The 27,964-nt window shown below is 43.6% G+C and overlaps 2 protein-coding genes across 2 annotated transcripts; one reads left to right on the top strand and one right to left on the bottom strand.

Moving 5' to 3' along the window:
* Positions 1-4,535: 4,535 nt before the first annotated feature.
* On the bottom strand, positions 4,536-6,714 carry Bx42 (Puff-specific protein Bx42). The gene has a single exon (XM_077648909.1). The coding sequence runs from the start codon at positions 6,676-6,678 to the stop codon at positions 5,083-5,085; it is 1,596 nt and encodes a 531-aa protein (XP_077505035.1). The 5' UTR covers positions 6,679-6,714; the 3' UTR covers positions 4,536-5,082.
* A 156-nt stretch (positions 6,715-6,870) lies between these two features.
* Positions 6,871-27,300, top strand: PpV (Protein phosphatase V). The gene is made up of 10 exons (XM_077648910.1): positions 6,871-7,022; positions 8,270-8,365; positions 8,644-8,709; positions 8,805-8,872; positions 13,313-13,386; positions 15,691-15,770; positions 15,895-16,012; positions 21,470-21,561; positions 25,967-26,024; positions 26,104-27,300. The coding sequence occupies exons 1-10, from the start codon at positions 6,954-6,956 to the stop codon at positions 26,292-26,294; spliced, it is 912 nt and encodes a 303-aa protein (XP_077505036.1). The 5' UTR covers positions 6,871-6,953; the 3' UTR covers positions 26,295-27,300.
* The last annotated feature ends 664 nt before the right edge of the window (positions 27,301-27,964 follow it).

Raw genomic sequence — 27,964 nt, forward strand, 5'->3', positions numbered from 1 at the left:
CTTCTGTTGGGACATGACATATATGAAATGCTTTACAACTGGCTACGAAGCCAAGTAGCTCAGCCCCACTGTGCTTTGCATTAAAAGAGTCCTAGAACTGAAGTGTTTCAATTATGAGAAATCTGATTCAATTGCAAACAATTGTAGACTGGGTGGGGGGGGGGGGGGGGGGTGCGCCCTTGGCCCCTGTTCCAGGGTCCCTGTGTATGTATGTGCTGGATTTAAAAAAAATTTCTGTGTACAAACTACTGGCCTAATTGAGAGCAAATATTGCTCACAAGATAGCACACTATGGCCTATGTTCATGGAGGAGTAATCTAACATCACACTTGCTGCGAGTCATACACCGAAACTGACAATAATCAACTTACACACAAGGACAAAATAAAATATGAAGTGCAGGCAATGGACAAAGAATTAATTGTGAATACCTCACAGTGCCAGTGCGGATGTGTAACTTTCAGCGCAGTAGAAATAAGAGGAGATGAAAAGGGGTGATGAACTAAGAGACAACTTCTTATCCAGGGACAAACATTCTGCCTATTTAAATTTTCCATGAAAAATTCTTTCTGCAGGGAAGTGTACAAGTGGTGGGCCTTCAAACCCAACAAAGTTTGAAATTTGGCATTCATATGGGGCTCCATTAAACACCCTTTTACTCATTTGGTTGTAAGTGACATGTTTACATGACTGCTGGAGCACAATCAATTCAGATCAAATTTTAACGCTACCTGGAGAGGCTGAGCCCCTTTGGACACCCTCAGTGTCCTCATGGTCCAGCCACAAAAGCTACTACAGGCTCTACTCCGACATGCCTATGCTGCTCTATCATAAACGTAGTACAATGTACTGTACACATCAACTGCAGTGCTGAATTAAGATAGCCTCATGCAGGTCTTCATACATATTATATGTTAAAAACATACTCCAAATAGTCAGTAAGGTTGCTGGCTGGCCAGTGTATAGAAAGCAACCAGCATGCAACCAGAAAGCAACCAGCAGTTAATGTATAAAACTGTTAAATATATTTCTTGCATAACCAAGTAATGATGTGATTTCTCTTTTGTGTTTCTGTGTTAGCATTTTATCTGAATTCTCCGCATATAGTTTGCTGAAATGCTGGTGTGCAGCTTCCTTATACCTTTGCCCAAATGCCTTGTTTTGCATCCGATCGGACACTGGATGCTTTTGCTGTCTTATGTCTATGTTTTAATTTTTTACTTTTTTTTTGCATATTTATGCGGTTGCCTAGCTAAATGTCTTGTTTTGTATTGGACCAGACACTAGCCATGTAGGCTATCGGTCCAAATATTTTGTACAAATTTTCCTTGAATTACGAAATAAAGCTTCTTTTGATTTGATTTGAACACACATTTAACAAGAGATTGCCATGTTCACCCAATCATCTACATGTTGTGCAAGCAACTTCACTAGTTCCTGCTATTACCATAAATTTCATGATAAGTACAATGGATGAAGGAACCCTAGACCTACATCGCTTCCTATTTGTATATAATGTTTGATCCAGTGCCAAAACTAGGCGTGTGCGAATAGCACTTTTCTGAAACCGAATCAAATACAAATAGGCTAGCTTTGCTATGGAATTGAATACAAATAGTGTAGTTGAAAACAAATCCAATACGAATAGAACATTTTTGCGATAATTCACTACTTATGCAAATATTCACACGCGCGAAACAGTGAAGCACTAGCAGTGGCGCTATAAATCAAGTTAAATTCTAGATGTCGAAAAACGCAACACTTATTACCACTAGAGGACGTGGAACATTGTCAGTATATTAGATCTATGACCATCATGTCATATGCTTAGTACAATTACCTTTTTTTACTGATGACAGCAGTGAATAAACTAGCACCAAAACTAAGTGTTGATGAGAGCGACGAGAGTTTGAGCCATGGCCTCCGATATCGGACGTGAACGCAGGGTTCGCGAAACGTGGCCGAACCTTGTCGTGTCACCCAGACTTGCAGGACATGCGTATGAGAATTGTGCACACAGTCACACGAATGGACCATGTAGCAAAGCTGAAGTTCTGCTTCCCACACAAACAATCGCAGCAGCATGCTGTGCAGCATCAGAGTGGGCCTCAATTTTAAAGCAGTATTTGAAAAAAAATCTACTATGTGCCCTATTTGAGCTTCGTGCCAATTATTTGAAAGCTATCAGAAGCCTTGACAATATACTCATTTCGTTCCAAACAATTTTTAACATACACTATTTGATTTACACGAAATTTTCTATATTCGCACCCTCTATTCAAAACTGATCTGTAGCACAAATTCATGCATCAAACAAGTACAACTCCTCAAAGAAAGGCCCTAAATCATGGCCTTTCTGGCTCCTTTAGAAATATTTAAAAACGCAATACTAATTCTCACCCCAAAAATAAAACAAACCAGCAATCTGATATTTTACTTACACAAATAATGCTAAACACAGCACTGTGGCGATGTACATAATTGCATGCTCCATGTTGCTGGCTACTCCACACTAGAAGACTTGCATTAATAAAGATTTAACCTCGCGATCCATGTCGCCCCAAACCACTTCCAACATGTTGTTGAGGCCCATTAATGGGTTAGTTTAGATGCAGATGGACCTGCACTTGTGTTATATGTTATGCATTTTGCAGAGAAAATTTTAGAAATGACCATGAAAGACCCACTTTCACTACCATGAAAAAAAGTGCCATTAGCACTTGTTGACCATGGCATATGCAATGGCTCTGTTCTGTTTTATTAGCAGGTCACTATGTTTTTGTATAATGTGTCATCACACTGTCTGCTAAAATGGTATTTTACACTGATCTGGAAATGCCTGCTCACTAGCGGAAAATAATTAAACTTGAAACTCAATTCAGTATGGCGACTCAGAGATTTGAAAATAGGCACTCCAGCATGACTTGTATTGAAGTGTTTTGCCAAACATATTCTTTTTATTTTCTGCCTGTTTCAGCACAGGTGCAATGTTATGTTTCCATTCTCATGTAAAGTATGCTTGCATCACCAGATCATTATCTAGCTGTGATGGCTATCTTTCCCACAACTGTCACAAAAATTGCCAAGCAAACTAGAAAGTGTGACACATAATAAATACAGGCCAGACTTAAGCCACAGCACTTGATTCAATGACCGAGAAAGCCTTTCAACCACATAGCTCCCTTTGGTTTTAGGGCACAAGTTTGAACAATACACGGATTGCTTTTCAAGTCAATCATGCTTTGCCTGCAGTCACAACCATATGACAATATTAAAAGTTAATGCAAATGCTTCTGCAGAGTCATCTTGGTACACTTGAGAAACAGTAATACATAATTCTTTCAACTGCTGCTTTACAAAGACTCAAACTAATTCTCCAAATTTACTACATTGAATTAAGGGAGTAATTAAACACTGGAACAGCACTATTCCCTTTTTGAGCTAATCAAGTTGGACTTGCCCTGCTGTCTTCTAGATGCCCTGGTTAGCTTAGTCGGTAGAGTGAATGCCCCAGAGAGGCAGTGGTCCAGAGTTAGAACCCTGGGCCAGGATGAAGTTTTCAACTGCAAAGTTTCTCAGAAAAAGATCTGAAATTGTGGGGTTCAATTTCCCAAAGCAACACATGACCTATGAAGGACATCATAGTGGAGAGCTCCGGATTAATTACGACCACCTGCGGCTCTTATGTGCACTGGCATAACACAGCACTCTGGAACTCCCCTAAATGCATTTCACTACACTGCTGAGCCCTTAGCTGACCACCCAAGGACATAGCTAGCCAAATGGCATCTGCCACAACTGTTATCACAGGCAATTCATATGACAGCTCGCAGATTTACATTCCACTAGCTATTTTCAGTAACACTGTTGCCCAAGCCAAGTTCTACAGAAAATCAGGCAGCACAGTCACATGAAGTGATGAAAGACCTTGGTGCAACCACGGTATGATTGCACCAAGATACCATAATAACATGCTGGTCAATATACTGTACGTAAGCAGAAATGCGCAACTGACTTGGTAAAAGAGATTGACATTAAAAAAAAAAAGAAAGAATGCTGCCTTTTTGAACTGAATGGAGACTACAGACCTGAACAAAGCAATGAAAACATCACAAAAGTGACCGCTTACCATGGTATCCTCAGGCAATGGCCCTAGGAAGGCTAAAATAGGAATCCAAAAGAAAAATATCACCAACTCACAAGTTCATATTACCGAAGTTCTTATTATGCTTGCACTAGATGCAGAAGCTAGTGAAACATAGCAAAGCATGATATGAGCAGCAGTATGTGACATGCAGTAGAGCAAGTCACATTATTATGCTGCTGCTTGTCTCCTGCATATCAACCAAGCTAGTATATCAAAGCATCACTTTTAAACACAGTTGAATCTGTTTTGCACCACCACATGACTGCACATTCTTGCATTTGTTTTCTCACATATGCAGCCATCATGAATGGCAGCATACATAACAAACCATAAAGCTGTCTATCGTCATCTAAACTCAGAAAAAAATTATTGCTTCATTACAAAAGGATGCAAAAGACTGTTTTTCTCTTTTTTATTCACACAGGAGTGACAAATTCATTCGTTTCATGCATGAAAATGCACAAGAAGTAAGCAAAAAAATTGACAAAAAAAAACAGTGGCAAACAAGGCATCATGAAAATGAATGTTCAATACATGACAGGTAGTATCTACCCAGTTACTTTGCCGAGTAACATATCCAGCAATGCACATTAACACAGTGATGAAAAGGATCTACCAAATTGCAGAGGGCAGTATGCAACATGCCTCATGATCACAATGTGTAACATGGTTGCCAGCAGCATGGTAACCAAGCTTATTGACATGTATACACAAATGTGTCAGCTGAACAGTGCCTGAATGCAAAGTGCCCGCAGTTACAAAACCATGCCACTGACTATGTACTGTGCTCATGATTGGCCTTTTATGGCTAGGAAGATCAACCTTCACCATATGAAGGTTGATCTTACCAGGACAGTAGACCATCTGATTTTTGTTAACCATTCCATGTCTAGGCACAGTTCGCACTACTTCGCACAGTACATTCTCACACAAAGCTAATCTTTGCGTCTTTTTCCTTTGTCCCTGTGGTGGTCCTGGTCTTCAGTAGGTCGCTTGCTGGCTTTCTTGGCTTCTGTTAAGAACTTGTCCAGGCCAAATGGATCTTCTTCCTCAAGACGTTCAAACTGCACAGGGCCATCACGCCGGGAAGAACGATCTGTGCCAGAGAACTCCTTGTCGGGAACAAAGCGTGAGGTTTTCATGAGCTTTTCCAGGTCCTCTCCGTACACTTCTTTGTCCTGATTCTTCGGTCGATAGACGCCTGGCTGTGCACTGCGCCATGGCTTATCGTACACATCGTAGGCGTCATCGTGGCCAAAGCCACTGCTCAGCCCTTTGCTCTGGTTGAAGAGCCGCTGGTCAAACTGGACCTCGGCGGGGCGTGCCCCAGGCATGCCCAGCGCGATCTGTTCGCTGATGTCACGCTCGCGTTGCTTCTCCAGCTTGGAACGCTTGTCCGGAGCGGCGCGGGCGATGTTACGCTCCCGCTGGCGGTCCTTGTGTCTCTCGTAACGCATCTGGTCCCTTTCGCGCACATCCTCGTCCACGGCGGCTGCGGCGGCCTGCGTTCGGATGCCAGCGCGCTCTTCGCGGGCTCTCTGTGCCAGCTGGCGTAAATGCTCCTCCTTCTTTTCCTTCTCCTTCTGGGCCAGCTTCTTTTCAAGCTGGGCTCGCATCTCGACTGCCTCGCGAGCTTTCCTGTCGGCGATGTACAGGGCCTCGGCCAGCTTCGCGAAGTTCTCATTGATGTGCACTTGTTGCAAGCCACGGCCGTCGGCGGCCAGCCGCTTGTCCAGGGGCACAGTGTACCCCTTGGCGTTCTTCCAGTTTGAAATGCACGGTGGTATGCGCCACTCCTGCTGCTCTTTGACTGTCACCTTGCGTGTCGGCGAGTGCATCACGGGTGCAGGTGGAGATGGGGGGCCCCGCGGGATCTTCTTGTTGATCTTGAATCTTGGTGGCTCCATGGGATCCTTCTGCACCTCGACCATGCGAATGATGCGCTGCTTGGCACCTGAATTGAAAGACATGCCTTGCTGCGACGGTGTGTAGCGAATGTACTGAGCAGGGGCTGTTTTCTCGGCTGCCCGCACTGGCATTGCTGCTGATATCTTAGACTGGGTGAGCTTTTCCAAGGCTAGCCGTGTGTCTTCAGTCGTCTTTTCGATTTCTTCTTCATCTGGTTTCTGGAGCGTGGGGTCGTCATCGGTAGTGATTTCCGAAGGCAGCATGTCTTGATAACGGTGGTAAATCACCTTGTCTTTCGACTGTCCTTGCCGCACAATAACATCGTACTTAATCTTTCCCTGTGCGTCTATCTGTACTGGAAGCGCATTGGAAGTAGTTTTCTCTTTCTTTTTGCCCATGTCCATAGGATACTGCGCGACAGGTATCTCGGGAAAGGCGCCGCCATCACCGAAGTCTTCGATACTTCTGGGAACCCAGCCCTTCCGCATACCATAAGGTGGTGCAGACCGTGTAGTGAGGGCGAGGTGCGTAGATGGAGCGGCATATTTCCGCGCACGATCTTGATCTTCTCGATCAAATACGGACTGAGTTGGAGCAGGTAGAAGCGTCTGCAGCGACGCCATTTTCGTCTCGTTACCGTCCCGCTGCGCGGCACCGTTTGCTGCGCGGCTCAGCTCTACGAATTTAATTATTATGGTTATATTACTGTTAATAATATAAAAACAAATTTTGTCATTTTATTTAATGTCATGGTAAATTATAGTTGTGTATATATTTTATAAAAATGAATTTCTTAACGTTAACAAAATGCTGCGGGGTTACATTACACGGTTCCCGTCGTTCTTGCTAATGCTGGGGTAAATGAGTGAGTGCTGTGGCAGTTGGAACTTTTTAAGCAATGCTTGATGTGGATAAGTGGATAGATATCGCGAAAGAATGCAAGTATTTGCCAGAAAACGATCTAAAGGTGGGCATAACCTTGCGTAAAAGCTGGTGTGCTCCTGACAACGCTGTTATCTCTTCATGAAGCGTCGTGAATGGGACCTAGTTTTGCCCGGGAATTGATGCCTTCACTGGTTGGGTGGGTGGATATATACCAGTGGGTTTGGAGATGTTTTTAACTGCTGTCACTAACTTTTGCTGGAAAGCATGTTGACTAGTGCAATCGATGACTGCATGTTAGACCCTACTGTGTGGTCAGGATTGCTGGTATGACTGGCGACTCGCCAGCTTGAAATGACAGCCAGTCTACCCTGAGACATCTTGCTTAGTAGGGGCTGAAGTTCTGTCGGGCTTTGGAAGTTGTTAGTTGTTAGTTTTAAGCAGTTCGCGCGTGTGTTTAGTCGCATGTGCACATTTTCACATGTCGTTCACATGGTGTAAGCAAGAACTAAGGTCGGGAGCAGGAGTTGCGGCTGCTAAGCATTGATTTCTTTCGATAGTGTAAATGCTTGAATGGCCGAGATAGATGTGAATAAAAACGCCTTTGCGTAAAGAGGCCACTGATGCAACGCTGCGTGCTTTCTCGCGAAGACAGCCGTAGACCTAATTGCCGTGTATTTTCGACGTAGTCATATGCATTAAAATAAGCGCCACCTGTACAGCAGTAGTGTGTTAAGTTACTGCATGTAGCCTTTCAGCTTACAGGTTAACAGTACAGGCGTTTAACGAAATATTTTAGCGTCTGGCACAGTACTTCAAGAGTATTTCAGTAGTAATTAAAAAGCATTTGAACGTATACATAATTCTTTGTTGATACACATCTGTGTGTCGGAATTTCCTTTGGAATGTGCTGGACAGGCATGTTGTTGGGTATTTCACTGCAATTGCATGCCATTACAGGGCTGGATATATCATCTGTTAACTTCGAATTTTGACCACCTTAAGTGTGTTTTAAACATTCATACATGTCATCCTTTATTTTCATTTTTCCTTATAAAGGCAGCTGTTGTTTAGCTTACGAAAGCTGTGTTTTGGTGGTATATTGCACATTATTGGAATGGGCACTGCTTCTGAGCATCCTATGCTCTTTAAAATATGCGAGATCTGGGTGGCATTCCAGATTGTAGGCACATGGTGAGCATAAATTATGAACCCCTCCTGTTACATCATGTCTTGACTCTTTAGCCTGGGTATTTATGTTTTTGTGAAATTTGTGGTGGTGTTTGTCATTTCTGTACATTGAATGCATGACTTAACATTCTGTTCTGCCAGAAACTATGTGGCATTGTGTGCCGCCTGCTCCTGGAAGAATGCAACATACAACCTGTCTCCACACCCGTCACCGTTTGTGGAGACATTCATGGACAGGTATGCTCAAAAGTTTTGTGATGCATCATTTTTTAAATTGTTTTTCCTGCTAACCAGTTCAGGAGGTAGGCAGAGTTTAGGATATGGAAAATTCAGCTTGCGTGTGTGATAAGAGATAAAAAGCACTATTTTACTGCTGCAGCGGACACTGTTTCATGATGTCTTAGTATGTTTTTGTTCACTTGGAATTCCCAGCATTTGTGATCCCAAGTTTTGTTGACAGTCCTTATTTCAGCAGCAAACATCAATGTGTATGGCTCTTTGCGATTTATTTTCAGTTTTACGACCTTGAAGAGTTATTCCGAACAGGTGGTCAAGTTCCCGAGACAAACTACATCTTTTTGGTATGGTTTGGTTTTTATCTCAGTTTCAGTTGTTGGTAGCTGAAACGTACTAGCAGAATTGGCAGAAGATTTATTCACCGTACTTTTTCCACTAGGGCGACTTCGTTGACCGAGGCTACTATAGCTTGGAGACCTTCACTCGTCTTCTGACTCTCAAGGCAAAGTGAGTATTTCAGTGCATCTTTCATAATTTGTTGCTCACCGTTTGTTCTGAGTGAGATGTGCAACTTTTTTCCTTGCTTGCTATTTTATGAAAAGAAGCACTGTGCTGTTAGGTTTTTCTGCTGCAGGCACACTCTTTTTTTCCTTACAAGAACTGTTGACAACACAATAGAAGCGATGAAAGGGGCAACATTTTTGTTTTCACATCAGATACAAGGGGTCCATAAGTTTTTCCTCTTTGGCTGTAGCATTTTTATCAAGTATTGAAATAGAAAGGTGTTACATTGAAATGAAAATTTAGAATGTCATATTTCCCAGGAGCATGCCACATTTTGGTATTGTAGCCAAAAGTGGTGATGCACTTCTACCACCTGTGCACTACTCGCTGCATGCTGCTGTAGAAGAATAAGGGATGAGGGCAGCTGTTGACACCAACACTGCACTGCTACAGCACAGTGAGCCATCTGTTGGATGCAAAACATATGCCCTTAGATGTTCCTTTATCTTGGGAAACGGCCAGAATTCCATTGTTTGGGTTTCAACATGCAGTGGGCCGTTGGTGTTGCGAACCTCCATTTGGCAGTATAACTACACTTGCATGCATATAGCATCCTTAAAGTATGGCCGTTACCAAAATACTGCTGCCACTTTGTTGTCACACAGTGCCTCCTTAGAACAATAATCAGTAATAAATCCATGAATGATCTGGAAGGTGCTGCTGGGGTTTGAAAGTATATGCCAGATACTGGACATTCTGGATGTATTACTTGGTATTACTTGAAGACCTGATCAGCTACCTCTACGGCCCAGCTTTCCAAGGTTGTTAAACCTCTTTCTGATGCAGTATCACAAACTTTGCAAGAACACATTTTGCAGTAAAGTCTCACACTAAAGGGAAATTAAGGTCTGCACAGCTTTTATGTAGACTCCTTCAAAATAGCATTTTGTTAGGAAGTGTAGTAGCACAAGAGAACTGAGAGAAAGCAGTAATACCCCTGTCACACGGGCACTTGTAAGGCCTTAGAAAATAAGGTCCTTTGCCCCAAAGGCGCGTGACACGCATCTACACGGAAAAGCGTCGAGACCTTTGCGATAAAGGTCCGTAGCAATAAAGGCGGCCGTCAACGGCCTTAAAGTTGCTTAAAGGATACTGCATACTGCTTTAGTCTTGACCAGCCCATGAAGGGAATCATCTATTCATCATTGGTTAGAAGCACGCTATACTGGGCAAGTTGGTTGGTGTTCATTCTGATGACCAGCGCGAAATTCTACAACGGACATGTTCTTTTGTTTCTGTCCTTTGTCGAATTTCGTGCTGGTGGTCAGAATGATCACCATTGGTGCAGAGGTAGTGTGTCCACCTGACGTGCTAGAGATGCACTGGGCTCGTGTTCTGGTAAATAAAAAAAAATGTGACTGACTATTTAGCATGGCTAGGCCAAATGTGAATAAGATGCGTTAGCATTTCAGTTTTCACTTCGGATTTGGTTCGAGGCTCAGTTTTCAGCGTTGAATGGATACTGAATAAAAGTATAGAAATACTGAGAAGGCGCTAGATTTTCATTCGTAAGATATGATTACCCAAGTATACAGTCATCATTCTGGTTTTTTTTGAACAGATGGCTGTGTTTTGGGCGTATGGGGAAGGCCACCAGGCCGCGCTCACTCAGGGAGCGCCTGCCTATGAGCTGGCGGGCATGATGTTATGCCTACCCTCAGCAGTGCCATAGGCAAGCCAGTTTGGCAGTGCGCAGTTCAGGAATCCCCTCCCGCTCGTTTTTCTAGCGGGCGCAAGATGGCGCTACCAGTACCATCTCTGCGAAATGTTGCGTTTTTGGTTCGCCATTGCTGCGGGTGATGGGGATTTCAGATTAATTCTGTCCGAATCAGGAAAGTAGGCACCCAATCACCCAAAGTATACAACCATGAGATGGAGACAGAGAATCTTGAAGCGTCGACGCGAAGAAGCTGAACGAAATGAACTGTACAGTGAAGGAAAAGCACCCAAAACGCGTTAACTTTCGTGTGGGCCGTGCTTGCGACAACCTGCAACGGGTTAAGCTGACATTGCATCCCGTAATGTGAGAGCTTTCACAGGTGGCTGCTAGGTACGGCGGTTTGAGAAATATTAATTAAAATAACCACCTTCTGCTTATTATTGTTTCAAAAGAGTTGTTTTGGTCACCCTCTGTGCCAGAGCTATCATTTGGAGCAAAAATCTCTGCGGCAGATTTTTTGTTCACTATCCCTTTAAGCAGGCTTCAGACAAAGATTGGCGTGATCAGGCTTAAGCTCCGCCTTAAGGATATGATGCGATAGCATTACTGGGTTAATGCCCATATATGTAGAATTCGTCATTTCCTACTTTACATTCATAGATCACTGGAAGTCCTCATACCACTCCTGGTGCAGTGAGCCAATGCTTAAGCAATGCGCCACTCCCATGCAATAGCAGGTGCTGCCGCCGGCAGGGCTTGTGAGACCCAGGTTACTCTTCCCGAGCAACCTCTCGCGATCAATCATTAATTGAACTGCCACCTGCTGTGTTGGGTGAAATCAACCAACAGTGGTGAAATCGGTGTGTGGGTGTCTTAGCGCTGTGCTGGCAGCGCTAGCACTGTGAAGCCACGTGATGAGGTGAACATGGGAAGTGCTTCAGGGTGGCCTTCGGTGTTGTCTGCTCAATTTCCACACTACATTGCTGTCGTGCAGCGATGCCATTGGAATGAAAGCATACCAGTGGCCCTTGTCTGGCGTGGTTCGTTGCCGGAGGCGTCGCGGACAGCAGATGTGCCTTAATATTAATTAGAAGTTATTCTCTGGATAGTGTTTTGCTAACAAGATGAGACTTCTTATGATAGGCAGTGGCTCTTTTAAAGCACAGTCTGCTGCGGCTTCGATGCTAAACAGGTTAGGGCCAGCAACACCTAGTGAGCGGTGTGCTGCCAGCACGCTGGTGGGCGGCACATCGCTGCAAGGAGTGCATCACTAGCATGGGTGGAATGTACAGGGGCGATGGAAAGAAATGGGGGGTGGGGCGAACAAAGCGGAGCCCAGGTGCTCCGCCGTTTGCATTTCTTTTCATCGCGCTTTCGTTTCGGTGATAGCAAATAGACACTGGAATTGTCGATGATACATTCTAGGACTATTCTAACGTCTTCTTCTTACCACCCAGGTAAAAGCGAGATAATGAGAAATTCGAACAGCAAAGCGCGTAGGCGGCGCATTGTTCGCATTTCTTTCTATTTCGATAGTGCTCTTGTTTCTAGATTTCAGATAAACTTATTGGCTCTTTTTTATATATTGAATTATTCATAGTATATCAAGCTATATTGCGATCCCTCTGAGTTCGATATATCTGGGTTCAACTGTATAAGTATTTGGAATAGTAAAATTTTTTATTCTTCTGATAATTTGAAGATGAGATGCCACGTGTGGCTGATTTATCGCTTCTCGTTTAATGTGGGCAGTGGTTTTTGCTTCACAGAGCTGTTGCTAAGTGACCAAAGGTTTCTGTATTGAAATTGCCACCTGCCAGATTTATTTCGATTGTTGCAACTGGTGTCAAAACCGTGCATGCATTTTCACTCGCAAATCCGTGACAAACCATGAATATGTGACACAGGGCATTAGAATTTCAACAGTTGTGGCAGGGTCTTTTAGAGTGAGAGCACTGTTCTCATTGACAGGGCTAACCTAGAAATATTCATGGTTCACTGAAAGTTGGCTGTTGGACTGTTGCTGTAGGAAGCCCGTTATACCTAGTGACATGGGCTGGGGCATTTTATTTTTCAACCTTTTCTCCTGCCCCACCATAATTTTTGTTGCTGTAGGAAACCACTCTAAGTTGCTCTGCAATCTTCTGCGTTTATGCACTTCATGTCTTCAGGACAAATGAATTCTTTCAGGGAATGTGTGTGCCTGTCCACAAATTTTTTTTTCATCTAGTTCTGCTGCTGCATGCTGAATGTGAAGGTCCCAGAAAGAATTGCTCCAAAGTATAGTATGAGCTTCTACTGCCAGAAATGAGAGCTGTGCGCACAAAACTTCAGTATGGAGTTGAGCAGCAGGAAGCAAAAGGTCGTGCATGCTGTGGTAGTGAGACCTTTTAAATCATAATTGGTAATGGTCGCATCCACTTAAGCCAGATTTCTGCTGAAGTGTGATGGAGTTTAAACTGAGGATAGAATTGCTGGATTGGACTAAGTGGTATATTTTTTTGCCTGGACACACTGTATTGTATATTGTTTAATGAATTTGCAGACTTTGCCATGTCTGCACATTTGTTTGATGCTGCAGTGCAAGGTCTTTGTGAGTGCAGCTGGTGGATAAGACTCATAGGGCACATGATGAATGTGAAATGCTGATTTTACTAATATGTTAATAGATCCTGTAACCTTACGTTATTGTGTTTAAAGTACTCGTGCTTGCATTTCAACAGGTGGCCTGACAGGATTACACTTCTGCGTGGGAACCACGAAAGTCGACAGATCACCCAAGTTTATGGATTTTATGGTGTGTGTTCAGTGGCAGATTACTTGCATCTGGGATCTTGTGAGCTGTAAGGTCGAGTGACTCAAGTTCACTTCGTGTCATGTAGATGGTCACCCAAATTTTCACCGAAATGTGGTTGTTTTGCAATGCACTTACATCCTTGAAATTTAAAGGGATACTGAGTAAAGACGTGAATAAAAAAAAATCATTTAAGTACAAAAATTGCACTCCTACAATATGATTATCCTGGTATACAGTCACTATTCCAATTATTTTTGAGCAGCTGGCTGCATTGATATTATATTATTTGGTGAGTGGGCAGCGGGCTACACCCTGTGCACTTCGGGCTGCAAGCTAGTGGATGACATTGAACCCACGATCAACAGCAGCAAAGATAAATGAGCTGGCAGAACTTAAGTTCCCCCGACATGCCATGTCTCTCTAACAATACTATTTCTACCTTTGCTTGGAATAGTGCCGTGCCGTTCGCCTGCAGTGGGCCAGCTGCTTGACACATCAAAGTAGAAAACCACGAGATACAAGCTGTGTATCTTGAGGCGCAGACAGGAGGCAGGTGAATGAAATGGACTAGACAAAGAAACGAGCATGTCATGTGTTTCTGTTTGTGTGGCTTGTGCTAGTGATGGCTGGTGATGGGCAGAGGCGTGCCTGGTAGCATTGACATCACTTCAAGGCAGTGTTGTTTTGCTCACTCAGTGCCACAGCTACAGTTTTGGCTGGGGACCTCAGTAGCAGAATTTTTGTTCACTGTCCCTTTAAGGTGCCTGCAGTACATATGTGTTGCTAAGGATGGTGTCAAGGAGAAATTTTTTCTAATAGCTTGTTTATTGGCCTGCAGTGCATGTTTTCTGTTTTATTTGTGTCGTTAGGCCGCAGTGTGCATTTTCTGGCACCAGTTTGATGCTTCTCTGAATTGCCTTATTTTCTTGGTAGCCATGCCACCTGCATCACAGGTGGCCTCTGCACTAAGGATATGAGTCTTCTTTTACAGGGGTTACTTCTTTTTAAAAAGAAAATATTTTCAACAATTACAGTTCCTCAGACCGTCAGCAGAAGACTAACTTCTGGCTGTAATCACTGCATACCTTATTTAAGCATTAGAAAGCAATTTATATAGCTCAGTCTTCTGTTCAGGTGTGAGTGCTGATGTGACAGTTACAGCCAAGACAACGGTGCTTTAGAAGGCAAATGCTAATAAATTTATTTTGAAATATAAGCCAGGTGTGTAATGGTGGCCTCTGGAAAAACGTTGTACGATTCCAAACACAGGTGCTGTGCATTGTTTAAGGAGAACTCTAGTTTGGGCTTGTTGGTTCATGATTCACAAAGAAAACTGCGCGAAATACGGGGACAAAAGAGAAACAAACACGACAGGACCAGCGCCAACTTACAACTGAATTTTATTTCGCGTAAAACTTGCCTTTTATGTAAGCCAACACGCCGTAGCAACCATGCAATCACGCATTCGCAAAGTCACGAAGCCAACACACGCCGTACAACAGATCACTGAAAGAGATCTAATACATGAAGCACGATTAGTAATCACATAACACATTTTATCATGGCCATCCGGAAGAAAAATCTAAACGACGTGACGAAAAAATATAAGAAACAGTTCTACGCAAGTATTAAAATCAAACGATCATGACCACGCAAACCCTTAACAGCCGAAAACTATACAACCGCATGAAGAGTGATGCCAGATGAACAACAAGAAACGTGGAAAAAAGTGCAGAATGAAGATTTAAGGCCAACGCCGCATCAAAGGTAAAAAAAGGTGAAAGGCGTGACGAGTGCAAAAGCCTTTAACAACCAGAACAGGTCAACCAGCAACCATATGAATGATATCCGGTGACCAACAAGAAATATGGAAAAAGTGAAAAAGAGGCTCGGACCATATAGTCTGCGTCACAGGCATAAAATTCGAACAGGAATCCGCGCAAACAACGGCGCATCGTCGGAAAGAATTCAGTTGCAAGTTGGCGCTGGTTGTGTCGTGTTTTTTCTCTTTTGTCCCCGTATTTCGCGCCGTTTTCTTTGTGTATTGTTTAGATAGAATTTTTAGACTTCGAGCTTTTGAGAAAAATATGGTTTCTGCCCTTGTGTTAATCAAGAACATAATAGCTCTTTTTGAGAAGCTGACGGAGGCTTTTCCAGACACATTTAGTTTTTAATGCTATATTAAGTTTCGTAGTGGATGGCTGTTGTGAACAAATTATAATCAAACTGGTTACTCTATGATAGCTTGAGTAGGGATGAATTTTAAACTGCAGTCTTCCTTTTGTTCTCGTTTTTGTGTTGTAGATGAGTGTCAGACAAAGTATGGGAATGCAAATGCCTGGAAATACTGCTGTAAAGTGTTTGACCTTCTGACTGTGGCTGCAGTAAGTGCATCATTTGTTTTTAGTTGTGCATGATAATTCTGCAGTAAAAGCTGAGTAACTGCTTCAGAGTTGCTGTTTATTGCGACAATTGTCTAATGTGCGAAATTTATAACTTTCCTTTCAGATAATTGATGAACAGGTGCTTTGTGTCCATGGAGGACTATCACCTCAAATTAAGACTCTAGACCAAGTACGAACAATTGAAAGGAATCAGGAAATTCCCCACAAGGGTGCCTTCTGTGATATCCTTTCATTTGTGAACTCAAATTCATCGTGTGAACTGTAGGGCAATGTGCAGAGAGAGCTTGTGAGGCTTGTTTTGTTCACATTACTGATATGAATCCTTATGTGGTTTTAGACTGCACATCTTTGTCTGGCCGTTGGTGGTATTCTATAATATACGTTTTTATATCGTGGATGTGTAAGCACGTTTGAAACATGGTGTGCTCATTTAGGTTCATACTGTCAGCATGTAGCTTTTTTAGAACACTTGAGGAGTGCACAGCAGACTATATATGGCAGAACTAGACGTCTGCTAATAATTTTCCTGGCTTGTAGATAGATGTCTGGACTTTCTAGTAAGTGTTGCCCCCTAGAACCTAGCAACCACACTAGGGTGTTCCTTTGTTTTCAGGGTACTATGCCACTCTAGTGCTGTGCACAAGTTTGATGCTGACTGTGTATTGTGGGGTTTAAATTGAGGGTATGAATACATTCTCCCGGCTTAAAGGGCCCAGGAAGGGGCTCTAAAGTTGCGGCTTGCCTGGGATGTTAAAAGACTCTGCTTTACAAATATCCTGCAGCAAGGATTATTTTGATGCGTTTTTGTGGAAGATGAGTTATATGCAGTCAAAATTTGAGCTTCCCCGTCTTTCCGCCTTTCTCTCTCCTCTCAATTCACATGCGCTCCTCCGCTGGCCCCACCCACTTGGCCCCTTCCTTACATCCGCCGACTGCCGGGGCACGCGGAGTGGCCGCGGTCGTGGTAGCTTGCACAGCGTGACGTCATATGCCAGGTTTCACGTGAAAGCCCGGCAACACGCGTCGCTGCTAGGTGTGGAAGCAGGGATTTTGAAAAATGTATTGTAAATTCCCCGCTTGCTTTTGAGGTCATGTATGCGGCATGAACGCTCGGTGGCCTGTACTCTACATAATGCAAGCATTTTAAAGTCGAGCTCAAACATCCCTTTCTGTGGCCCTTTAACAGCGGCTGACATTCCATACCACCAGACCCCACCCCGTGATCGCGCATGCTACCAAGCGTACGCCAACCGCGGCGGCCCTTACTCTGACAGAAACAAAGGAACGACACTGTGGCTGACACAAGGCATTTATTACTGCAACAACAATAACTCCAGCTAGCAACAGAATATGCTAAGGAATCGAGGTTGTCCGACTCACCAGCAAGGTTTCAAGCGAATGTTTACCGACTCTAAGGCTGGGGAGAAACTCCGAGGCCGGACGGGACGAGCTCATTGGAAACCTTCCACCTCATGAGGCCTCACCCCGCTGGCGGAGAGCGGAGTGTCGCCTAAAACGTCCGTGTGCGTGCAGAAACCTTGCCGTCCGTGGTGCTATAGTGTCACTAAGACGCAGGTGCCCACCCTTGCTAAGCATCTAAAGATGCATCGCAGGGAAACAATTCTAAGGGGGCGGAGCAGGGCCATTCCCCACAGTATTCATATGCATGCACATGCATAGTGCAATGGTTTGCATTTCAGCATTAAAATAAAATGGAAAAGCAGGCATGCACATGTGAGGTATTTTCAGCGTCCCGTTTTAGGAAACCTGTTCCAGTGACTGCACTTGTACAAACGCTGTCTTTGTACTAATAGGAAGGTGTTGAACTGCATAATGTGAGTTTTCAGAGCACAAGTTTCGGGCACTCCTGTAGTGCCTGTAACTTCATGAATGGGCTTAATATAGCTTTTATTTGCACTTCCTCAATGAAAACCGTTGTTAGCATCATGCAGTGGGCATATGTAGTTGGCGGCACATAATTAACGAATCCAAATATAAATAATTGCCTGTGTCCTCTGAGATTCCTTTCCAAAGGCATATCTAGTGTCAGGTTTCATAGGATGCAATAATGGGTAGGATTACTTGGCTACAGTATTTACTCTCCTTACTCGCATAATGGACGCATCACCTGCTTTGACTTTTTACACTTGGATTTTTTCCCCCTCACATAATAGATGCACTAACATCTTCGTTCTGCGAGCGTTTGCATGGAAATCGCACTGCCAGGAGGCATTTTAGACATTGTGCATGTGTGCTCACATCACTAAGCATTAAGCAGGGGCACATGGGTAATGGGAACTATCTAATATGCTGGAAATGTGGCTGCTCTGACTCATTGAAGTCAATTTAAGATGGATGGGACCACCGAGCTGGAGATGTGTTGTCCTGTTCAGACTCTACCAAGAATTATGATAACTGCGTGGAGCCTTCGCTGCTATGCAGCATTACTCTTGCTTTTCTTAAATTTTCTTTTGCTTGGTGTTTACGCCAGAAAGAGTGCTTGCCTGCTGCCTAAGAGCACTAGTAGGGTGCACTCATACTATAGCAGCAAGATGCATGCAGTGATGGACTGACATGGTGGGGAGTGGCGAACTAATAGCATGTTGCTTTCTAGGCATCTCTAAGTTTAGCCTGCGTCGCATAAGCCACAGCAAATGGTGCTTTTGCACTAGATCACGTTGCCAGTCCATCAGTGTAATGTTCGCACGTCAGAATGAAAGTACAGTTGGTTTCTTCAGCATTTTCAGTAGCAAAGTGAACAAACAAGCAGGCCGGGCTTGAGTCGCCTTCCACCAATGGCCACTATTATGTGACTGTGGGTTTTGTTTTCTAGCCAACTTATCACACATGCTGAGTTCTGTTCCGAACTATTGACGAAACTGTAGTTGCTGCTAGTTGTGTGTTGATTCGCACCATTTTGCACTCTTATGTCTGCACTTGGATTTAGGATGATGCGCAGTGATGCGAGGTCTTCCGATAAAATGTAGCATGTTCTAGTCGAGTGTGTGTGTGTGTGTGTTTTTTTATAATGATTTCAGAACTATGTTGGTGCATAGTTTAAATTCAACACCAGCCCAAAAAATGTAGACAGACGATGGTGTGTGGGGTTTAGTATCCCTAGGCTACACGTGGGGTATCAGAGATTCTGTAGTGGAAGGCATCAGGCGAGTTTCGACCACCTGGAGTTGAATTTGCATTGACATTGCACATGGGCATTTTTGCATTTTGCCTCCATTGAAATGCAACCGTCGTGGCAAGAGATGAATGTATGTAGGGCAAAAGTTACTTTTCATTCTCTATATGTTCTTTGCCTCTTGTCTGCATTTTTTTCTTCTTTTTGGCTGATATTCAGTTATCTTTTAAACGCTGTTTTAACTGGATAGGTAAAACATTGTATAACAGTTCAATATAGGCCAAATTTAGCAAAAAACGCACACAGGAGCGCTAAATTTAGTCATTGAAGGAACGGCATCTTGGCTGACCTTAATTAGAGAAATGAAGAGACTTCTTCCGAAGTTTTAGCTATGTTTGGAGGTGCTCGCCACAGTTTTGGAGGCCATGAAAAACTGAGTGCCAGCAGGTTGGCTTCCCTGTACAGAACCTCCAGCACACAACAGTGTCAGGCCAAGTGTTAGGGTGGCTTCTCCACCTTGGAGCCGTGCCATGTGGAAAATACCACATCAGAGTGAAAGCTATCGCTGTTTTCATCACCTCCATGACAGCTGACATGAGCTCGTGGTGGTTACTGCAGTGTTACAGTCGTCCACACCACTTCTTCCAGGGCATTGTCAACTGGTGCAAGAGATGTGAATGCGTGCTGACCATCTGTCTTCCGAATGGGCACGGCCTGGCGCTGAGGTGTTCGATATACCCATTTTATGCCCAGCTGTATTTGATATACGAAGTAAAAATTTAATGTGTTAAAAATATTTAGGGAGAGTTTGCTGTAACCAATCATTTGTAATGCAATAAAACCTCGTTAATTTGAAGACATTGGAGCCGCCAATAACATTAGACAACTGGGATTTCGAATTAACCAAGCGCAGCAAAAAGGGGAAATCTTTTCTTGCGAGAACAGTATTTTTTTTGTTGACGAAGTTTGCTATCATCATATAAGTCGACCCCCAGCTCGTAACCTTTTCTGGCCAAACAAAGAATGTTAACTCCTAGTATAGACCGATTACAGGGAGCAGTTCGCAATGTCCACAACAGGTGGCAGCCCTAGGACAGCAGCCATTGCTGGCCTTTGGAGCCACCGTTAACAGCATCAGTAAGCAGTGTGAACCGCTGCACAGGTTGTGTATGAATGTGAAGTGACTCTTAAACACCGCTGGTGTGGATGTCGTGTGCAATGTTGGAGCAATGTGCATTGAAGTAGAGGAAATGTTCCTGTGGACTAAGTGGAAAAATAAACTTTTTACATATGGGGCACTTCCTAGCACAGGCCGCCGTTCCTCTAGATGTCTTGAGAGTTCATTCTTTTTTGAGAGGACAGAACGTCCGAGTTGCTCAAAAAAATTAAAATCAGAAACGTGCTGGTTATTTCAGCTCCGGCACTACCTGTGGAAATGAGAGAACTATGTGATATCTTCACAGCGCTAATATATTTCTTCATTGTACTGTCACTGTGTATTTTCGCATTGTACTTAAAAGTATCGTGCTGCTGTTACTCGAACACGTTTATGACGAATTGATCGTGCGGAGGAGGAAGGCCTGGGCATGCATGCCTGTAACCTTGCTCACTTTTGGCAGGCTTTGATCCAATACACGGAATAATCTATGCTTTTATAGAATTACGCTAATGTGTGGGAATTTCTGGAGCCCTGCACTACGGCGTCCCTCATAGCCAGAGTCGCTTTTGGGACGTTAAGCCCTCATAAATCGTGAACTAAACAGTTCCAAAATTTGTTGAATATGAAGAGATGGAATTGCGAACCACAAAATATTTGGAAAGTGATTTTCATTGGAGGAGGTTAACAATAATTGAAACTTACCCCTTAGTATGTACTCTGATCCCAAGCTTGTGGTTCGAGCCTGGCCGCAGCGGTAGTATTTTGATAGAGACGGAATACAAAAACTCCTGTGTGCTTTGGTTTGTGCATGTTGGAGAACCCCATGTGGTTGAAATGAATCCAGAGTCCTCCACTATAGCGTCCCTCATGGCTGATGCATTACTTCGGGACATTAAACCTCACAATTTACAATTCACAGTGTGCTGGCAGGTCGAGGTGCTTGCAATGCTTTGCAAAGCAATGTTCTTTTTTTACTCGTTTGCGTAAGCCACTCAGTGTTGCTTATGCTTGCGACTTGGCATGTTTTCTCGGCTCCATTTTTGTGATAGAGGCAATAGCTTCTCTCTGGCTGCCATGGCGGGATAGTAGCAACGATGGCGTTAGTGAAGTCAATTTAAGGACAAGAATTTCGAAAAGGCACAGGAAATTGATCAGAACATTTGGCGATTATAGGTGCCGTGCTGTGTGTAAAACTTTTATGTTCAACTCTGGTGCTCCATAGTGCACGACCCCATGATTTTAAACATAATCTGATGGTGACTTGACTTACCATGTTCAAAAAGTGTTTCAAGGCCTTTTAATGCAGTCAGTGACATCAATATCAAAACTATGTGAGCTTTTACTAGGTGAGATTTGCAAGACATTGCACTCCTTATCTGAAAATACATCTTGTATGGTCTGACCCTGAAGATGTGGACACTTGGTCTGTGAGTCCGAGAGGGGCTGGCTGGCTTTTCGGAGCGAAGGTGACTCACGAAGTGAGTATTGTCTTACCTCATTCACTTTGGTTTGACACATAATGCCCGAGTTTGGAAATGCATGTCACTGTCTTTAAAGCTGGCAGTGTAATGGTGCAGATTTGAGGAACAGGCAGGGCATGTAATGCGAAGGCAAAATAACTGCTGGTTCTTAAGGGTAACTGAGTGGATTCCAAGAGAGGGCAAGCGTAGCAGGGGGCGGCAGAAGGTTAGGTGGGCAGATGAGATTAATAAGTTTGCAGGCATAGGGTGGGTGCAGCTGGCAAAGGACAGGACTAATTGGAGAGAAATGGAAGAGGCCTTTGCTGTGCTGTGGTTGTAGTCAGGCTGACAATGATGATGACAGTGACCTCTACTACACAGTATTTGGCAAGCTTGTGGCACCTGGAAACAAAGTCCTGCTTATGGGATGATATTTTTGAACTGAAAACTGGCCATGACAATGTTGTGAACTCTGTTTATTCTTTATTTACTGCTGAAAAAAAGTACTTATTTTATTTGCTTCTTAATAGTTTTTTTGTTAGAAGCTGCTGGTGTAATTACTGTAGTATACCAGGCTACAGCTTATTAGTTGTACTTTTACTTAACTGGCAAGTAACCAATCAGTGGTGCAGTTTTATAATATTTATTCACTGAACTAGGAACACAGGAAAGGATGTGCTCATGAGGAAACATTTTCTGTTCAGTTCTGTCCAGTGGTAATTCAAAATCTAGAATCTTGGTGTGTGCTGTGCCCATGACAATGAGTTGGACCAGTGTGAAAAATTGATTAGTTCTTATTTTGTTGTTGTCGGCCATAAACTTGCAATTTGGGATGCTGTGCTATGCATTGAAGCAGTGAGTTGGTGGTACATTCTGAGCATTGTCTAGGAAACCATTGTTATGCACTCTTTTTTTTTAATTACTAGTTCTCGTAGCACAGCTTGAATTTCCTTTTCCTCTGAATTTTCCCTTTCATCTTGAGTGAAGGGAGGGGCGATGATTGCATAATGATTCAAAGATGATGTGTCGCTGTTCTCATAACTGGGGGTGTGCTGGGTCAGCTGCTCTTTAACACTAACGCAGCCCGATTGAGTATTTGTAGCTAGGTCAGGAACATGGGATGCTTTTCCAGTACTTCTCGTTGTTAGTGTTAACAGTATTTTGTGAGAAATAGTGTCATAATAGTAAAAGTACAGTCTCCGCAAGCCTTGGACCAGTGTGAACCCCTCTCATTTACTTTAGCCATAACTTCGTGCGATGTCATGTAATGGAAGGTTATATATTTGTTGTTCAGATCCTAAGGTTAACAGGAAAATGCCATGAACACAAAATAAATGTGCGCATTACATTATCGTGGCCTGAAAGCTAGAACAGTGCTCGCCGTTGAGCACCTGGAAAAATTTCTGGGCTCCTATGCTCCACAAGCGCCTTTCACGCCGAAAGGCACTAAAAAATTGTAGCAAGGACGTGGTCAGTTTCACATTAGCAGTGCTTCATTAAACCGTCTTTGCAGTAATTTCTGTCAGATATAAGGCTGTGTCACTGACAAATTGTAAAGTTTCTCATATTGAGTATTCCACGATACGTGAGTGCTTGGATTTCAGTATTCGGTCCTCATACCTCATGCTGCTTTCTTTTACTACTTCATGGAATGAGAAGCGTCGAAATGGGAAATAATTCCTCATATTTCATTTCGTATCGATTTTTCACTATATGCAGCATTGGCTTTGCAACACACACGATGGGTGCCTTGGCCACAGAAATAAATTATACGAAACAAAAACAAAAATTGTGCCGAAGCAGAACGCTTGAAAATCAACCAGATATTGCGCATTCAAAATCTCCACGGTTTTCTCCTCCTTTCGCACTTTACGCTGGGCACATGCTATCTTACAGCTGCTTTATTTATTGAAAATGAAATTTCACTTGTAGTGCTTTTGCTTTCTAGCTGGTAAACCACCAACATTTACTAAATGAATTTACTCCTTTAAATAGAAATTCAAAAACAAGTGCAGGTCCTTTTTTTCTTTAACAGTGAGAACAATGAAAAAGGTAGCAAACGTTTTCTCTCTTTGTTGAATGCCGCATTGTTTAGGTATCGTTGTATGCGTCATATTTGGTCACTTCAAGCGCAGCGATAGCTGCGAGACGAACACAAACTTTTTTCTACACGGAAGAGGACCATTGCGAGCAAACAAAGGTGTGCTAAACAGCAAAGGAGCTTGTGTGTCATGAGCAATAAATGTGCAAACTTTGACTGCGAGAACCGCAAATCGTCGTGTCGGGAATACGCACAGAATAGCAGGTAAATCTGCAGTTTCGGCTGTCAACAGCGTGATTATGGTGAAACAGGGAAACCTTTGCTCTGTAACTCAATCATTCATATTGAAATGGAGACCACTTGAGTGCATTGGGGTGACGAATGCCGACTGGGCCCCGCCACTTCTTGTGTACAGTGCCAAGCATGATATTCTTTATGCCACCAGCGCGCAGGGAAAAATGACATAGCAAAGAGAGGCGAGCCGAGGCCCAGAAATAGCATGCCGAAGCTGATGCGGTGGGGGCAGCAATCCTGCCGTGTGCTGATATTCTGCCGCTGCAGCTGACTGGAGAAGTCAGCGTTTCTGTGAACCGTGTTTTAACATCGAGAAGGTTGAAAAGGGACTAACACTTCCGGGGAGTGCCTCGAGTTAAGTTTGACCAGATCAAAGAGCTATTATTAATAGTTAATAAAACGTTTGCTGCTGACTCCTCCAAGTCTGAGTACTATAGTCTGATACAACTTGAGAACGAGTGGAAAATGCCCGTGAAAGGGTGCCCTTGAGACAATGGCATTGACCGATTTTCATGACATCGCAGTTGATCCGCAGTTAATCCCCTGTCACGCTAAGATTAACCACAATGTCATGAGAATCTGCAGACACTATGGCTGGAGCGCCTTCTTTGAAGGGCGTTTCCGCTTTGTCATGCCACACCACGAAGCCCTTCTGCCGCTGACCTCATTGAAGCACAGAACGAGCCAGATATTCTTGTGCTCCTCACGAATCAGCCTGTACCAAACACAACCGTAACTACCATAACATACTAGATGCCATTCGGGCGCGAGAGTGTGCCACATGGACCAACCTCCTTTCTGCTCCCTTTGTATTTGAACACCCCGCGTCTTATCGCTTGCGAACAATGAGTAATGCCACAAGACAAGATGGAATCGGCATGTACAGAGCTACTGCACTGCTGCCAGCAACCTTGTCTTCGCCTTGAAGCAAGCCTTTGAAAGCCTGCACCGTGCTCTTCTGCTCCTGGCGTGCTTGTTGCTTTGGCATGCGCTAAGGTGATAATTGTTCAGACGGAAAGTTTAGGAACGTTTGCTTCATGTTCACCCTCCAGTCTGCCGCCGTTCCTGGAGGATGTTAGCCTGAGTTTTCTGAAAACAAAAGTTAAGAGCATTTCATGTTTAAAACTTTCGGTTGGTGACACTTTCCGCTAACCTTGGGAGCGTGCGCCGCACCAGAATTCGAAGGTGCAGGACCGCTTGCAGTCCAGTTGCCTGCCGCTTGCTTGTCAGGCTAGTCAGCCTGCCTCACTTAAGTGTGGAAGGCATAGAAGGTGTGCTACTCTGTCGCTGTTTTTCTGCATATGCTTCCAACCGCTTTCCTTGCAGTTATATTGTTCTGAGTCTGTGGTTTTGGGGTGTGCTTACTGCGGTTACAGCAGAGAACATTCAAGAGAGCGACAAGGCGTAACGCGGAAGCAGATACGAGTCACTTAGGCTTCTGCACAAATTGTGCTTTTTCCATTTTTGTGAACATTAAAATCGGGTAATTACAATACTTCAGAACTGAAAGTAGACATGTGGTAGAACTGTTCGCGTAACAGATCAGGAACTGCATTGACAGTTTTGAAATAGAGCTCAATTTCTATGGGTCCCCGGTAGTCCTTGTTTAATGGGTGTGGCAAAGAAAGAGTTTGACATTGGGAGTGGTGTGGTGTCGCACTTAAAAAGTTTCCTGATGAAGCTAATGATGTTATTCTTGTTATCAACTGTCACTGGATTACCTTGTGTATTTAGGAAGCAGGTTTGCAGTTAAATGGATAATGCCTTTTGTCACATTTTAACCTACAGGCCACCTTTCCTTTATAACTGCTCGAAAATGATATATATCTCAGGTTTTTATGCCATGCATGTGATTTTGTTTGCTTGAAAATGACTACCAAGATGGTGAAAGTCAGATGCTTTTTCAGCATAATTGCAATTGGGCACAGTTGAATAAAGGTTTGTTTTAGTCATTGCACAAAGGATCAGTTTTTACTGAATATAATGGCTAAAAGGTGTGCTGCAAAGTGTAACTATATGGGCTCTTCTTGACAGCGCTAGCTTAGTTATGCAGCCTTCTTTGTAACCTCCTTCATTGAACTGTTTCAGTTCATGCACCTCAACAACTTGAAGCTGATATGCAGGGCACATCAGTTAGTTCACGAAGGTGAGACTAATCCTTCACTTCAGCATTGCCTTGTTTTTTTTGACACTCTTATTTTAATTGTGTTCTGCCTTGATTTCAGGCTACAAGTACATGTTTGATGACAAGCTGGTGACAGTTTGGTCTGCACCGAACTACTGCTATCGATGTGGCAACATTGCTGCTGTTCTGGCCTTCACGGACGTTAACACTCGAACTGCAAAGCTCTACCATGCAGTGCCAGACACGGAGCGTGTGATACCAACCCGGAACACAACACCATACTTCTTGTAGCATGTGTCATGATGCTGCACCTTTCTGTTAGGCTGTTGGTGTACTCAGCAGCATGCTGTACCCATCCATAGACAGCCTGTGAATCAGTGAGATGTTCTGTTAACAGGAGGGCAGTTTTGTGTCGTTTCAAAAGTATGGGCTCGAGGTCCTGATGTCAGCCCTGGGTGTACTTTGCCAGGAAGCATGGCGATATTTTTTGCATTGTCCAGTATTGCTTTACATGCTGAGAAAAACTTTCTTAAATCGGCAGTGCATGTGTAAATCATCACATTTTGTGGAATTGTCATAAGGGATTGGGGCTGTGCTAATTAAATTACCCAGAGTCATTTAATTGGATTTGGCTTGTTGAACGTAGTGGAGCGTGCTTCTGGTTCCTTCAATGATACTTCTTGGCCCATTTACTACGGTTAAGTGACATATCATATTGAATTATGTTATACCGTGGCGACTTCTTTGCAGTGCCTGTTTTACTGTGTTTTAGTAGCCTGATTGTGCACTATTGTATTCTTACTAAAAACAGTTAAAATTGCTGTTTTTATGTTCATTGAAAACACTTTTCTGAGTTTGTGTATTCCCGGCCCAATTGATTGTTGATATCAGGCTGTATAAACATAGTAAATATAAATTTTCATGCTTTCCATCTGTTGTAAAGTTAGGTCATACTGCTTTCATATTTAAAATTTAGTATACTGCTTTGCTGGGAAACAAATAATTTAAAAGACATGGGAATATTGTATTGATTTATGTAATATTCAGTATTTTTATGTGAATGTTGGATGGTCTGATTACAGGGACTGCATGCATTGCATATTACTTAAAAACTGTTTGGGACATTTTTTATAAATTTTACAGGAATATGAAAATTGTATCCGGAATAAGCTTGCTGGCTTGCTTCCAGACATTTAACGGCTTTCTGGTCGCCAGACATCAGGAATGAGCATTGCTATCAGCATAGTCCTTGGTCCAGGGGCAAAGTGGTACAATAAACACCTATTTCAAGCCCTGATTTCTTGTTTTGATCCACGAAGACAGTGCATGTTAGAGGCTCTGAAACACCTTGTGAGGAGAGTTTGTAAACTCGCTCAATCACTACATCTCGTTCTAAACATCCGAACCTTATAGTACACTTCTATACGCTGCAAAGAACCAACAACCGCGCGCGAAAGTTTGGAGAGTCCTCTCCGGTGACTTTCTCGTGCTCGCGCCCTCCGCCGTACGCTGCTGCGTATACCAGTTCAGAGATGGCTATTGTTTAGATTATTCAAGCGAAGCCTTTACTGGCCTAGCGGCGCCGATTTCGCCGTGGGCTGCAATTTGACCGGAGCTGCGCCACCGGCTTGGCGCATGCGCTCTCCGCAGCTGGGTCGCCGCCTTACTACGTGATTAGCCGCGCGCCTGGCTAACGGGAGCGGCGCGGATATCGCCCGGCGAACTGCTTCACTGGAGAGGGTCCGGAATGCCAAGCGCGCGAAGCTAGCGTCAGAGAATGAGGAAGAGCGAATGCAAACAACTTCACCGACCATCGGGCAGTCTTCGTTGCAATAAATGAACAAAAATATAGAATGATACCACAGCTCAACTACTGCGTTTAACCCTGCCGACCTAACTCTTGGAACTGTGATTAACCAAGCTTAACCACAACATAAAGGTTTCGCTTGTATATCCAAGTT

Source organism: Amblyomma americanum, chromosome 1, assembly GCF_052857255.1.
Source record: "Amblyomma americanum isolate KBUSLIRL-KWMA chromosome 1, ASM5285725v1, whole genome shotgun sequence".
NCBI lineage: Eukaryota > Metazoa > Arthropoda > Arachnida > Ixodida > Ixodidae > Amblyomma > Amblyomma americanum.